The sequence below is a fragment of the Crassostrea angulata genome, chromosome 4 (genome assembly GCF_025612915.1).
Source record: "Crassostrea angulata isolate pt1a10 chromosome 4, ASM2561291v2, whole genome shotgun sequence".
Lineage (NCBI taxonomy): Eukaryota > Metazoa > Mollusca > Bivalvia > Ostreida > Ostreidae > Magallana > Magallana angulata.
The window spans coordinates 28,202,419-28,218,187 of NC_069114.1; the positions used below are offsets into that span (position 1 = coordinate 28,202,419).

A 15,769-nucleotide genomic window follows, 5' to 3' on the forward strand; every position below is an offset into this window, starting at 1 on the left:
TAATAAGATTTAATACATTTATACTATATGGCCATATTGGCCCCGATTAGGGCTTGAACCCCTGACCCAGGGGCCGTAATTTCACAATTTAGGTAGAGGACCACATGGACATCATAACCATGCAATAAGTTTTTCACAAACATGTATTGCAGTAAAGAAGATTTTCTACAGTATAATGCATTTTCACTGTATGGCTATGTTTGGCTACGCCCTTGGGCCTGAAACCATGTCCCAGAATTCACAATTTAGGTAGAAGGGTTCATAGACATCATAACCATGCATTTAGTTTTCTCAAATATATATGGTAGTAGAGAAGAAGATTTAAAAGATTTAATACACTTCACTATATGGCCATATTCGCTCCACCCTAGGGCCTTAACGCCTGACCAAGGGACCAGGATTTTCACAGTTTTGGTAGAGGGCTTCATGGGCACAATAACTATGCATCTATTCAATTTCAAATACAAGCATAATAAATAAGCCTCGGACACACCTGGTAAACAAGATAAATTATCCCTTGGACCCTAACTACCTGGGAAATATTTTTAGATCTGTGCACATATTTTTATACAGTTATGTCATATATAGATGTAGTTCAAAACCATATAATATTTCTTTAACAGAATGACCAATGCATGCATTTTATCTAAATTGAGTTCGAATTTGGTTAAGAATTCTTTGAATTATGACCTTCCCTCGGTCAAACTGAAAAAGATGTGACAAGTCATACCAGTGATAAAAAAAACCCCATGTACTCTTTTCAATGCATTTATTCAGATTAGATGTTATTACCTCCAGTTTACATTGTATCATTAAATAAAAGTGGAGATTTGATTTTCAGCCAAGAGAAAATAAAGATAGAGGAAGAAAGAGGAAAAAAAATGGAAGATCAAATATCAGAACCTGGAAGGTAAGATTTCCACAGGTATTTCATAAGCAGTTTTACATTATACATATATGTACAGATGTTTACTGGCATACACAAACACACAAAAAAAACACAGAGAAAGGCAGACTTATAACACCTGAGGATGATAAAACACATGACATCACTCAATCACATGTATTAACCATAACAGACAATAACTAGCAAGGACATGATCCTCAGTGAATTGTCCAATAAAAGAGGTACTTCTTAATAAAAAAAATTCTAAAACAAATTCTAAAAGAAAACATTTCCTAGTTTAAGAAAACATTAAAAATCTATTTAAAATATGAGCAGTCAGCATAAAAAAAAATCATGTATAAATAATTAAAAAATTTCCTGTGTTCTACACTTGTATTCTAAATATAGCAATTTATATCAGGTTATTCCCCTCGAAATTTGAAACATTTTTCCTAGCTTCTAAAAATTACATAATAAGCTGCCTTGATATAACATTCTGACTAGTTTATTTATGTCTGTTTTTCCCTCAAGAGGGAAAAATAAAAAAGAAACCAAGTTCCAATACAAAAGAATGCCTTTCTAGGAAAGATAACTCTTTGGTCCTCAGCAGAATGAAAGCTGCTCTCAAAAAAAACAACCGCACAATGCTAAACTTCTTCCATTCACTCAAACACGATCTACAGATATACAGGTTTATATGTACATTAAATACCAAACTCATCAGTAGCACTAGAGTGTGCAGGTTTAGAGCGTCCGCTTTGTGGATTATCAGACAATGGATTGCACATTACACATGAGTATGGAGTATTATTCTGGTTTACATATGATCCTATACATAGCACTTCACTTGTTCCTGGTGAACACAACACGGTGTACTGTAAGGAATGGGTTTTGTATTTTTTTTTTGTCAGTTCGAAAAAGGGAAACAACTCCTATTGGTTACACTGTTGTTGTGTATGAGTTTTCTCCCCTGATTTGCTTGGCCTCTCCCATCAGAGTATTCAACATCTCGCTGAGCTGATCTTCTTCTTTCTTTAATTCCCCTACAACACTGCTTGGGCGTTGGGTGGCTTTGTCTACATTTAAAAAAATATAACTATTATTTTAAGTCCTTCTAAACATTTGAAGTATACATATAATCATTGTCATATTTCACCTTTTTCTTTTAAATTTCTAAGAACATAAATCATATCTCTGCCCACCTGATAGAGGTGTGTCATCGTAGATGGAGGATTTCCGTAAGAAGGCGGGCTTCTTGCGAGGTGACGGAGATCTGATCTCCATGAGGTAATCACAGGCATGCTTCCACAATGCTATAGAAAAAAAACAACCAGTTTTCATTAATCAAATGAAAAGTTGGATAAACATTAAAGAATTAAAGCTGTTAATTATACCAATATTTGATCTCCTCTATAGAAAAATATTCAATATCTCAAGTGACAAACGAAAACAAGAGTTTGGTACAGACCTTGGTCAAGTAGATGCTGCTGTAGGCCATCCCACCACTTATTGAGCTCGTCTTTAGACTGGGCTGCCAGTGTGTACTCCAGGGACCTGGGGTGCTGTTTGGTCATGATGTGAATTGTATGATCCGTTCCCATACTTCTGCTTGGATCTGTATCACTAATTTGAGTATTCTGAAATCAAAATAACAACTGGTTTGAAGTTTGATGTTAAAAGTAGTTTCAAGTTTTCTCATAACCAATGCCTTCACTTTTTCAATCCATTTAACAATTGAGAATAAAACCAATTGGTTGATTGCTGTTTACAACTAGAATAGAAATGACAGTTAGTTTTATGTGAACTACCTTGGTAACAGGAATTTGCAGCAGTGGTTCTGTGACCTCCATATCTTCCTTTGAGGACCAGCAGGCCAGGGAGAGGTTCTTTAACACACACCAGTAAGGCTTGACTTTCTCCTCATCCTGAAACCCAAAGAGGACAAGTATGAGTTATCCTTCTTAACTTTCTTAATGTACGATGGCACATATTTAATCTCTGACAAGGTTAAAAAAATCAATACATATTACTGCAAGTCTGCTCATATTCATAGGCAAGATAATTCAATAAAAAGGATTGGAAGGGGAAAAAATAAATCAGGTCAAGCAGCATACCAAGAGATTGAGGTATTGGAATTGAAGGGAAGGGGGAGTGAGGAAAAAAAATACATGTATTTGCAAGCTGCATACCAGAAGATTGAGGTAGCCAGTGGCAACAGGCTCCACGAGACACTCTGGCTGACAGGCTAGTCTTAGACAGAAAACGCCGAACAGAGGGAGCTCACAGGTTGTGACATCTGCACCAGAGGTCAACTGGAGGTCATAGTTTCCGATGGAATCACCGATATCCTTCAGCTCTAGGGTACCACTGGCCATCAGCTCAAATCTAGGGCCCCTGAAAGAGAGATGGGAAGATTGAAGTCTAATACAGCTGAAGTGTCATCATTTACCTTCCAATTTGGAAAGTTTCTAAAATAATGATGAAAATTATGTTAATAATAGGCATACTTACAGCACCATGTTGCCAATGATGTCTGTGTCATTCTAAATACAGGAACAAAGAAAATAAAAAAAAAAATTATGAATATACAGAAACATTACACAATAACTGTTATAAAAACATAAATAACTGCAGGAATTGCAAGACATTTACTGATGTCTATCTAAATACATTTAGATAAATCATACTTTATAAATAAATTCACCCCCAGCTTAAAATAATGGAGAGGTCAATGCCCTGCTGAGACCTGCTCCCTTATCACAAATCATATCATGATTACATAATGTTATCTCTCAAACCCTTTCAATTTGTTTTCCTTCAATCTGACAAATTCTATCAAAGCCCTATTAAAATGCTTCAACAGCTTAAGGGGGCTAGGGGGTGGCTGCCATTTTAGACAATATTGATCTCCTTTAAAAGAAGAGCTCCATATAAAAATAATAGAAAATGATAAAATTTTATATTAAAATATATGAAATTTTTCTTTATCAAATAGTAGTTGATAGCTTCAGAAATCGCATGTAAAATTTTCAAATAAATCTGATGGTTTCATATTATATTTTTACCCCCCAGCCTCCTTAATGTGAAAGAGTTCAAAAACTACTGTAACTGGCCCCTCAGGCAAGAAAAAAAATAGAAGATTTCCTAGCATGAGTAGAGTATCTGATATCTCACCAGTCCAGAGAGGCGTTTTCCGACACTGCGTCCGACAGAGCCTGACAAATCGTTGATCTTCTTGCGGAGCTTCTTGGGTGTGCTGGCTATTGTAAGATCCTCGTGAAGCTTGTGACAATACACCTCGAATTTAGCGGTGAAGTCGTGGGGAACGTTATTACTGAAAAGAAAAAATCCCTGACAATGAACTACTGTTGCATGATCCATAAATCTGATATTGTTAGCCGTGATTTCCTTTCAAGTATTATCTTTATGCTGTTTCGCTTTTTTTTAACATTTTTTGAACTGTTAAAAGCATGCATGTATCTTTCATTTTAAAGGTACAGACCTTCATTTTTGCAACTGATTCAAAGCTTCATCTTAAGATACGCTCTAAATTTATTTCAAAATTGGGTTTCATTAATGAATCTAATGGACATGTGTAAGTGAAATTAAGTCTTTGATTGATATTATGCAAGATAGTAAAGCTTACAAAACCATGATGTCATCAAAGGTCAGATCTGTCATGCTGCGATCCACATTGCTCAGCATGGAAGTCTCGTATATATCTGTTCCGATTCTCAGCAAGCAGAAAACAGCATATCGACGGTAATCTACGAGAGATAAAAGGATAAGGTTACGATTTTCAAAATAACTTTCAGGAATTCTGAGGAAACTGTATTACTATAATCAATGAAAATTGGTTGAATCTTATTTTTCTTACCTCCTTTGTTCTTGAAGTGATCTGTGTCTTTCCACATAAGTGGAATTCTGATATCTGTGAAACACAAGAAATTGATATTATTATCTATATACTTAATGATAAATGTACAAGTATGCATTTTTTTTCAATCTAGAATTTTTTTTCTGTCTGTTCATACACTAGATCTCCCGCCTCTTTTTATGGGATATTTTTGATGCAGATATCAATTTTCATTGATGGGGTCTAAAGTAAATCTGCTTGCCATAACCAAACAAATTATCAATATCTTTATCACAAAGAACAAACTCAGGCCCATTTTTTTATCGGTCAAGTTAATTGATGAACTGAGATTAAGCCAACACAAGCAAATCTAATTTCCTAGAGGATCCAGACTTTATAATATGCTGATGGAAAATGACACTTTTGATAAGTTAAGTCTTGGCTCTAAATTGATCTTAAGCTCAAATTTGAAGGGTCACTGGGTTACCATGGCAACTAATCATATCACTCACCAGAAACACTGACTTTGGCTTTACATGGTAACTGGTTTCCAACAGTCGATCTAAAATTAGAAAAACAAATTGAATTCACTGATGGGGATAAACAAATGTTTATTAGCTTAGTCTTAGAGAGACATGCAGACTTGTAGAAGATGCTACACAAAGAAATCTTAGACTTTGTGTCTGACATGGGAAAATGTGACCACTTCATCTCATGTCAAAGTCTCTCTAGCACTCGGGGAAGCCTAGAGACTGGTGCTTTCTTTTTTTTAATGACCTACGAGGAAGTACTACAAGCTCTAGAGTATCTGGGGGGGAATTTTTCCTTTGTTATTGTTCGTCCGTAATTAGATGTACTTCAAGTCTGAAATTGGGACAATGTTTCCTAATGTGCATCATTATGTTTCCTGGAATGCCATCGATGAATTCTATAACCCTAAAAATTTTCTCCACTGATGAAAACCAACTGGATACTTACACATTTTTGCCGAGGACTTCTGCCGTCTTGCGGCGCTGAAGTTCCGTCATGTATGTCATTATCCTCGTGTTGGACGTCAGCAGATTCTTCGCCGCCTCCAACATCTGGGCTGGGTGTTTGGATGCCGCCAACAATTTGGCGGTCCCCTCCCGCATTTTGATTTCATGGTCGATCTTCTGCTGAAGATCATGGTCCTAGAAAATACAAAACAAATTGGTCTATAAAGTTGCCAATCTTATAGTTATGATAGTTATAGATGCCAATGTGTGCTACAGATGTAGGTATGTTGACTTGTTACAGTTTTTTGTGTTCAGTATGCAAGGCATCCTCTGTCCCATGTCATATCTGATCATTTATCTGACAATTCTCTTTGCAACAGTAGGAGCATGTGTTTACATACATGAGCCAAACAATAAATGGCAGTGATTACATATAGATGCAAGATTCATTGTATATTTTTCCAAGATAAGCTAGAAAAAGTAACACAGATGTATAAGATGTATTGTAAAGGTATCATCATACTACAAAACTGAATTACAAACATTATTTCTTCATAAAATGTGCTGAGCAAGCAACTTTTGAGAACTTTCTCTATGAAGTGTAATTGAGGTTGGATTGTATATCGGAGTCGGACTCCTCGTGTGTACATATCAGCTGATACCAATCCTGAGCCTTTCCTTGTGTCAACAGATTATTTACATGTATAGATCAATAAAGGGAAAATTACCGCTCCAATTATACTAGCACACAAATAGGGGAATTTCTGCACAAACATAAATACTGAGTCACTACTATTAGTACATTACTAAACAGTGATTTTGGATTCGACAAATGACATTTTTCTAGCGAAGCCTTGCTTAATAGTGGTCTCCTAGCTCATGAGTTTGTTGACTTGTCTAATTCTCTGTCAATTATTCATGACTTCAGGCAAATATCAAGACAGGCCATTAATATACACGAAAATATTAGCAGTAGAAGCCAAGGAGGAGCACACGGCAATGCACAATCATAACCGTACTTATCTATCCAATAAAACAGAATTGTCAGTGGGGTAATTAATAGGTATACAGTCTGATCACGGAAACACCTGAGTTGTTAAATTGTGATAAGTCGACTGTCCATTGTAAAAAAGGGATTTTAACTGAGGTCAGATAGGAGAGACTTTGTGAATGGCCTTTATTTACCTACTGACTCATGTCAGGATGTACACAACTTCAATCTGTAAATCAGACATCCCAGTCAGTGAGGGGCTTGCTGACTCATAATGAAAACACACTGAGGAAATTATAAAACAATGGCACATCCGCAATGGCAGGTAGATATTCTGATGTGACATGCTTGTAATCGATGATTTTGCAGGCGCCCCATGAAGATCTAATCAATAACTCGGGTGCACTACCCTTGTACCCACTGCTCTCATAGTCTTGTGTACGAGGAATACCAGGCCCACAATTATATTGAATTTAGGGATTGGAACATGGAGCACTTAAAAATGACAACACAAACATGTCTTTGTGGTCGAAATTAAAAAAAACATTGCTCAAGGAGAAGCACTAGATCAAATACTTGAGAAAATGCCCCCCACCACCATCTGCCTACCTCTGTTGATACCATAGAGGGAAGGTGTATTCATAAAATAACATGGTCTGTATATCAAATCATGAACATAAATGAATACAATTACAGTGATTATTATTGTGAAGACAATACATTTGAAGACAGGGGTCTATCATTGGGAGTAGTAGCTGCATTAGGGGTAGCCAGGTATCTTGGGTACCTTCATCACACCTGCTCTCACCTGTAAGCTAGACGCCAGCTGTCGGAGGTAGAACACACTCATGTCCTCCCAGATAATGGGGGAGGAAACATCCTCCGAGACCGAGCCACTGTCCCTTTGTCCATTGCTGAACAGGTCTATCACCGGGAGACATTTATCCATCGTTAAAATCTCCGATAAAGCCTTGTTACCACATCAGGGCGATTTGCCATCAATCGGGCCGTTAGAGTAAGTAATAAATTCACTGATTAACTAGTGTCGGACACTCATGACTTTCACTGATAATGACGACACTGATCGGCGTCAGAGAGACACCTATCCGTTTTGTACTGAGAAAACACGGTCAGTATAATATATATATATAAATACTGGCAAGAATCGGGCCCCAAATAACACTGTGATATCCCAGTGAACCTGTCTGTGTGTTTGCTGAGTAAGATAGCTAGGGACTTACACTCCATGCGATAAACAACCTGTCACTAGTTACCCACTGCACCGAGTGCAATTACTCCCCTGAATTTCTCTCACATCTCCTCCACGTACGCACTAAAAAAACTCCATCCTGACTGGAGAAGGTTCCAAGAGCAGTTCATATGCACCGTATAAAAACCCCAGTACCTGTTGAATCACTCCAGGCGGTCGGTCTTTTGTGTGACTGAAAGGTTCCTTATCATATATAACCACAATTACAAGGAAAAAATAGACTGGTTCACCGTTTGTATACTGAAGTTAAGGAAAAAAATAAAGAAGTTTCACACATCTGTTAATAGTTCACGGGACGACAAGCGCACACATGAATGAATTTACATACTCGTTCATTCATTCAATGCTAGTCACCACAAGACCCGTACATCAAAACAGCTGAGCATTAACCAAAAAAAAAAAGAAGAGAGATCAGAGAGAAAAAAACAGAGTTCATTAAAAATCACAGCTGATTTGCATCACATTAAATTGAAGGTGAGAAGACGAGAAAAACTTCTGTGCTGCGAGGATATGGATAAAGTTAAAAAAACAGTAATGAACTGAAACATTAAGATATATCCCTTACAGTCAATACTTCACAACACGGTCTGGATCACAGTCCGAGACACGCACACACACACACAGTCTGAGTACCCCCAAAACTAATAACAAAACACTGGGTTACACCATCCTAGATAAGACAGTCAAACATATCCCCACCGTTCACTTTCAATCCACGTCTCACACTCCAACAGGTGATATTTAAACTGCCAGGCAGGGTACAAACAGGCCCCTTTGTGGAGAAACGGTCTTTTTTTTTGTTTGATCACACCCCCTGCCCTGTCCCACGTACAAAACAGCTTTATCTCCTCAGGTGCTTGGTCACACAGCAGGGTGAGCCCTGACAGACTTTTAATTCATTGATTTCCCTATCCGGCTGACCTCCAACTATCAGCTGTTTAATCAGCTAGGCCATTATTATGATTGCTGGCTACTTGCAATGTAATTACTGTAATATTAAAGGAAGAGAAAAATTTGACATTTAATTATTGAAAATTGATTTGAATCAAACTTCAAGCAGAAAGTGCTTGCACAGTTTTAATTCATTTACCATTTAAACAAAAAATTTATATATACAGATCTGATTTGGATGGGAAGGGTCTTTTTTAAATACCGAAATTAACTTTCTTTGAAAAATCTTCTTTTTTTTTAATTCTATCCTGCCAATTATCTGTTTATTTTGAATAAACAACCCATACTTAACATTTATTTCCAGCATTTCCTTAATCAAAATATTATCAATCTAAACTTCTCATTATTAAATAGGTTACCGGTATATTAGTTTCCTTTGATATTCTATATTTTACCCTTGACCGTTATTTTAATGAAACAATCATATGGACCATATAACAATAGAACATTGTTTTGGGTTTGTTTGAAAGGTGTTTTTATCAGTAATATAGATATAACACCAGACTACAATATAAGTACAAAGCTCCCTAATCTGACCCGTAAATAAGCCCTTCTAATCCTCAGATTAACTCTCTTAGAGTGAGTGATAATCCTCAGTTATCACGAAACACAATGAATTATGAAAAAATACTGACTAAATATGTGTTCTATAGGAAGTCAATCCTTTACAGTCTATTGATTCACAGGAATCTGAAATAACAGTACTGACTAGAAATGAGATTGTCTTGGACCATGAAAGTTTCGTAAAATAAAAAGACATCCCAACCCGTACCCCTGCCCTGCTGCTTAGCAAAAATCGCATTTTCAAGAGAGACAACAACGAGTCTGACCTTTTGTTTCTCCGGTCTGGCCGGCATTGCTTCATCAACCTCCATAGCTTGTCATTATATGTGAGCTACTTAATAAAACTGTTCTCCAATTTCATGACCGATTCATTCCTGGTTAAACGTTTTTACAGCGCACAAAGAATTACCAGAGACCATCGTCGTCGGGTTACATAAGTGCTCCTGTGCCAGTTGTTCAATGTTTTTACTTTTAGACTCAGAATCCCAAGGATTGTCAAGAAATCAATACCCTACATAGATGCAAGTCTGGTCTCTCCTTCACCAAACATCATAACAAAAGAACATTTTTCCAATAAAGCATCAAGATCACAAGCTCCTGCAGAGTTGTTTCCCTTTGATTGATACAGACTCCTCAATTTTACCCAAACAATGACAAATAAATTATAGAGAATTACATCAACATGTAATTTGTTTGGGAGAAGTCTGCATTAATTGTCTAACCACAAAGGTACATGGGCAATAAAAAAAAGGTTTACCATTGTAATCTTTCTTTTAGGTGGTGTGCTACGAATCTTGATGTACATGAATTTGCTTTTCATTGTGTGGGCTAAGGAGGGCATGATGAAGGAGGACAAATGGCTTTCTTGGGCTCCTGTCACTGATGTAGATAAGAGAGAAGTGTGGCCCTTGATACTGATCTCAAAGCTTTTATACCCCACCTTTATCTCTGCCCAGTGTCCTGAGTGTGAATGACCAAAGTGTTAATTTTACAATTAATCATCCTCAACTTGTGAAATTTCTACCATTTACGGTATATCATGGCCCAGGGTCATGGAGAGTTAATTAAAGCATGTTGTTGTTTTGACCTGAGGATGAGGAAAATGATCACAAGAAGCCCCTTATCTTGACTAATGATAGGTAAATTTTACATAATAACAGTAATTAAAAACATTTAATTTTCACTAATAAACTGCTATATATTTAAATGTTAATAAATAATCACAGTGATTAAAACAATTATACAAATTTAAATACATTTTTAAATCATTTTGTAACTCTTCTTAATACTGACAGTGTTGGATAATATTGTTTAAAAAGATAAAATAAGTAAACATTAATCAAACTCATATTTTTACTTACATTTATAAATATTGGCAAATCCTTTGACATCCTTATTTACTCAGACAACATCATATAAATAAAAATTAAGATTTCCTTATCACACGGAAAAAGACAATGTCCCAAGGACACTAAAATACGCCTCTCTATGCACTTGATTCATTTGATACGTAATAACATTTCCCAATATCAGAACGGCGAACTAAAACTATGTCAATTGTCACTGGAATATCTGAAGCAAATGATGCTAGCTAGCATTCATCCAACTTGAAAGAGGGACGATGTCAGAAGTGTATATATTTTTATTTTCTTTGCTTAATTGTAAGACGAATGTCTAGGGACAGGAAATCTGGACATAAAACCTGTAGCCCTGTGTCACTTCACAGTGTTCCCTGACAAGTTTATAATCATTACATATGTTTAATCACACTAATGAAGTAGAGTCACAAATGGTGCAGGCAGAAGTCATCAGGCTGATAATAGGGGAAAAAACATTAAAACCGGGGATTAATGAAAAGGAAGCACAGTAATATGGATGGAAGGGATTATTTTAATTATGATAATTAATTCATATAATTTTTTCTTGATCTGAAAAAAAAAACCCAAAACCTTATACTAATGTTCTCACAATATCATTACATGTATTTTTTTCGTAGTGATATATTTGATGGCTAAAGATAGCTATTACATATTTTAAATATTATGCACTGTATCCAAACCACATCTTGAACTAACCCCTTGCTCCCCTAGCCCAGCCATATGGATTCTGTTTGGATGGTTTTCATTAAAAACTTCACTGCACAGTGGGATCAATTTCAATTCCCTAAACCTGCAAGATTTTGTTCTTATCTCTGACTCAAATCTCTGCTGATTTATAACTTGGACACTAATTAGAAATGAATAATTTTTAAACATCAGAAATTTATGAAATTTAATATTTTGTTGACAGGGAAATATTTTAACATGACAACGTTAGAGGATGTACTTATAGTACCAGAGACTGGACAAGAAGGTTAAGTACAACATTCTGTTCCTTGTACATGCATGTACTTAACTGGGACAGGTCCCTCTACCAATTTCAATGTTTGTACCAGGCTACTTCTATATGATGTGATGGGCTCATAAACTAACTGCTGTGACAGAGTAACTAACTCGAGACTGAGAACTAATGGACCTGCAGTTCAGGCCAATGTTTAGCGGTGGTGATTTTTCTGTGGCCTTTGAATTGGGGAAAAAGTATTAACAATTTTTTATTTGATAGATTTGAAAGATAAAAACATTATTGTGAATATTTATAAGCTATTAGTAAATATGATTTGTTCCAAGCCTCTGCTGTTATGTTGTTTAATGCATTTCTCTCTAAACTCTTTAAAATCATGAAGATTTATGCGTGAAAAGTACAATTTCAATTGGGGAAAAATCAGCAATATTTGCAAGGGGAAAGGGACGTAGCTAAATGGACTGTAGAAATTAGAGAAATCATTGGCCTAAAAGCACTAGAAATAAATGTCTGGATTTTTGCTGTTTTAGGAGAAAACAGAAACTATTATGATTGTAGCCATGCAAGTGAAGAAAACAGGAGTTATGCCCCTTTTCACATTTTTTCTTCTCGGCAGTATAAGTGCCAGATAATAAAGAATTAATCATAGCAAAGTAACAACTAGAAATATGAGGAACCAAACATCAATAGATCACTGACTGGGGCTGTTAATTAACTCAGCTGGGGGTCTTTGTCAGGTTTGTAGCAGTCCAGGTAGATCACTTCAGACCACCTGGGGGACATGTTATACACAACACTGTCAAAAACATGTATCTCCACTCCTTACAACAATCAATAAACAAATGATTATCTGGAAACAATTCATTTCAATTCCTGAATGGATATATTTCAAATCATTTGTTTTTCTATTAAGTTTTGAAATTTAATCTCAGGCGGGAATAAAATCTTAATATATGTTATATTTTTTGTTTGATTCAATAATTATTTTTACTACCAAACACACATACACATGTACTGGTATTAATGCAAATATATATCCATATTAACATGCAAGAAATGTCAAACAAAAATAATTAAACTAAAACACAATACATATATATGAACCACAGTTGAATCAGATTCAATAGATCACAAAACCCTTGTGGTATATGTGTGTAAGCATGTACTTTACATTGTACAAGTGTGACTGTGTGTAAGTCACTGGTTAGCTGGACATCCTGCTGATGCAATCATTGAGAACTGATAATACCCCCTGGGGTTTGCCAGGGTATGAAGTGACAAGCCATTATCAGATGAAGGGAAGCATTACTTCCCCTAATGAATTCCTGTGTGTTTGTTGATTGTAGTAGCCTTTGTCTAAAGGTGTTTGCCAAAGAGATTGTTTAGTCTGGTAGGTGACGATGAAGGGTTTGTGATCGCTAAGTAACTTAAATGACAAGATATTGTCAAGTTCCCACACTCATAATAACCCATAATAGCACAGCTGCCTCCTTCAAGAATGGGCCATGAAATAGCAGCAATAAGTGACAAGTTTTTCTGGTTAAGCATATAAATTATTATGATGTGCACTGTGCAGAGCTTTAAATATAGGGGGAGAATGTTATTGTATATCTGTATGCAAAGTTTTCTGATATTAAAGAAAATAAATTTGATCCTAATGAACAAGATTTCTATTACTCTTACAGTCTTAACGATGTTGATCGATCAATATTTTTCCAGTAATGATGAAATAGATACTGAATCCTACCTTACTGCCTTTACATGCTCTGCAGAACTGACTTTTGTAGGCCAATGTTAGGTGGTTGAGGTACTTGAAGTTAGCATCATAGGGCAGGGAATAATCTTGGAACTTTTTCATTTTCTTCCGCAACACTTTCATTGATACCCTTCTCTGTAAACTGCGTCGCAATGTGTCATTTCTCCGAAGAGGTTCAGGAGTAAACACTGCCTTATCCACAACTTTTGGTGGCTTCCATGAAATATTTGAAGGTGAAACGTTTTCGCCATTCTCTTCATTCTGTCGATAAACAATGATAAACAGTAAGAAAAGGGGGATTACTAAAAAGTTGCGTTTAATTTCACACAGTTAAAGACATGAATGACTTTCTGTAAAGTAAATAAACGGCGTGACATAAGTTTGACATAAAGTAAACATATCAAACCGAAACATACCTGAGCATCGGGATGATCGAAGCGAGCAGGAAGTTGTGGGAGTTGTTTACCATTTTTCGGAAACGGTAACGCCGATTTCGACGTTTTCTTTCTCCTCTTCAGATGAAGACCACATGTTCCAAACACAAAGCTAAATTCATCATTTTCCTCCTCTTGAATTTCCCGCTTACGTTTTCGTGTCGGTGTGTCCATTTTTCTCGTTGGTGAATCCGGCGTTCTAAAATTGAAAATAAACAAGTAGCGCCATCTATCAAGGTGCGTGTCAAATATCAAGGAACGTAACTCCAACTCGATATCAAACGATCGTTATAGGCCAGAATAAATATGGTTAAGCACACTAATCCTCAATATTTTATATTTCGCACACAATTAAATTTTAGCTTTATTTCATATTTAGATACTCATTACAAAATATTCCTGTGAAACAAAAACATTTTTAAAGTTCGGGAAAAAAATCATAAAAAGGCATAAAAATTGGATAAATGCAGCAATGATTTAAACGATGTGAAGTCAAACCTCTGAATGTAATTAAATTTAATAAATTTTAGATTTCTAACGCTTATATATCAATTGGTTTTAAAATGATTAATGTATTTTCTGATACCTTGTAATGTTTCTGCTTGAGGCAAAAATTAATGTACAAAATTGCTAAAGACCAAAAGAAATTCATTTTTGATCCCTACTGAAAATGTTCTTTGAGATCAAATATTTCTGGATCAATTTTTAAAGATACATGTTTTGATTATTTTAATGTTTTAAAGGTGTAAAATAGATTTAACAAACTTGTTATTGAATTCATTTTCACAGTAACCCCATCAAAGGTCGTGATTACACGTGTTCAGACCAATTCCTTCAGCAATAAATCAGCGAAGTGTAATTAATGCATATATAATTATTTACACTCTGTATTCATTACTTGTTTCTATGAATGTACCGTATATGCACATATCTAAAATTATTGAGAAATATTTTATCAAAATCCTTTTTTTCACTAGTCTTTGAAGAATATTATTACGTAAAACAGCCAGATAAATTTGTTCCAATAATAAATTTTTTTTTTTTTTTTTGTTAAGGTTCTGACAGTTATTGCAGGTATTTTTCCAAAGTTATGATCAAATTATCACATGTAATAATATGCTTTAAAAACTATGACCATGTATATAACATATTAGTTCATTAAGCACGGATCAAGACACCCCCCCCCCTCCCCAGACCGGGGGTCCTTTGGAAAATTAGATAATTTTGTTTTCTGGGGGTGGGGCTTAGGTCTATTTTTTGGTAATTTTACTGTATGAATTAAATAAGTTTATATTTTGCGGGGGAAGGGGCTACGCTCCCCCTCCTGCCACTTCTACATGTACTTATAAATCCAGGTATAGAGTTAGTGTATGAATATGTCAGCATAAGATTATTTAAGCATACTTTAATAATTTTATTGTTATAAATTATAACATGAGATTGGAACTCAGTTAATCCCTCTTTCCATACATATTTCAATGAAGACAAATAGAATTGCACATTACATGGATGTATAATAACAATAATGGAAAATAATCAAAGACAAACTGTTAAATTCCGAAAGAGATTTTATTTTATATGACAAATTATTATTTGTACAAATCTAAGTAATCAGTTCAAGCATTTTATCTAGTGTAACTATATACACATGCATTTAAGGTATCCTAAAGTGACATGCTATTTCACATACCATTTACAAGAATAATTCAAATCTTGAATATCTGAGAATTTAACCCATTATAAT

The 15,769-nt window shown here is 35.4% G+C and overlaps 1 protein-coding gene across 2 annotated transcripts; it reads right to left on the reverse strand.

The window, feature by feature from the left end:
• Nucleotides 1-754: 754 nt before the first annotated feature.
• LOC128180949 (rhotekin-like) lies at nt 755-14,239 on the reverse strand. Of its 2 annotated transcripts, XM_052849160.1 has the most exons (13): nt 14,008-14,239; nt 13,583-13,852; nt 5,721-5,914; nt 5,255-5,304; nt 4,764-4,817; nt 4,533-4,653; nt 4,061-4,220; nt 3,398-3,429; nt 3,076-3,280; nt 2,695-2,811; nt 2,355-2,523; nt 2,089-2,199; nt 755-1,962 (listed from the first exon to the last, which is right to left on the reverse strand). In XM_052849160.1, the coding sequence occupies exons 1-13, from the start codon at nt 14,197-14,199 to the stop codon at nt 1,826-1,828; spliced, it is 1,812 nt and encodes a 603-aa protein (XP_052705120.1). In that variant the 5' UTR covers nt 14,200-14,239; the 3' UTR covers nt 755-1,825. The 2 variants fall into 2 exon arrangements, with proteins under 2 accessions (XP_052705120.1, XP_052705121.1); XM_052849161.1 differs by lacking the exons at nt 13,583-13,852; nt 14,008-14,239 and adding an exon at nt 7,519-8,800.
• Between the last annotated feature and the right edge of the window lie 1,530 nt (nt 14,240-15,769).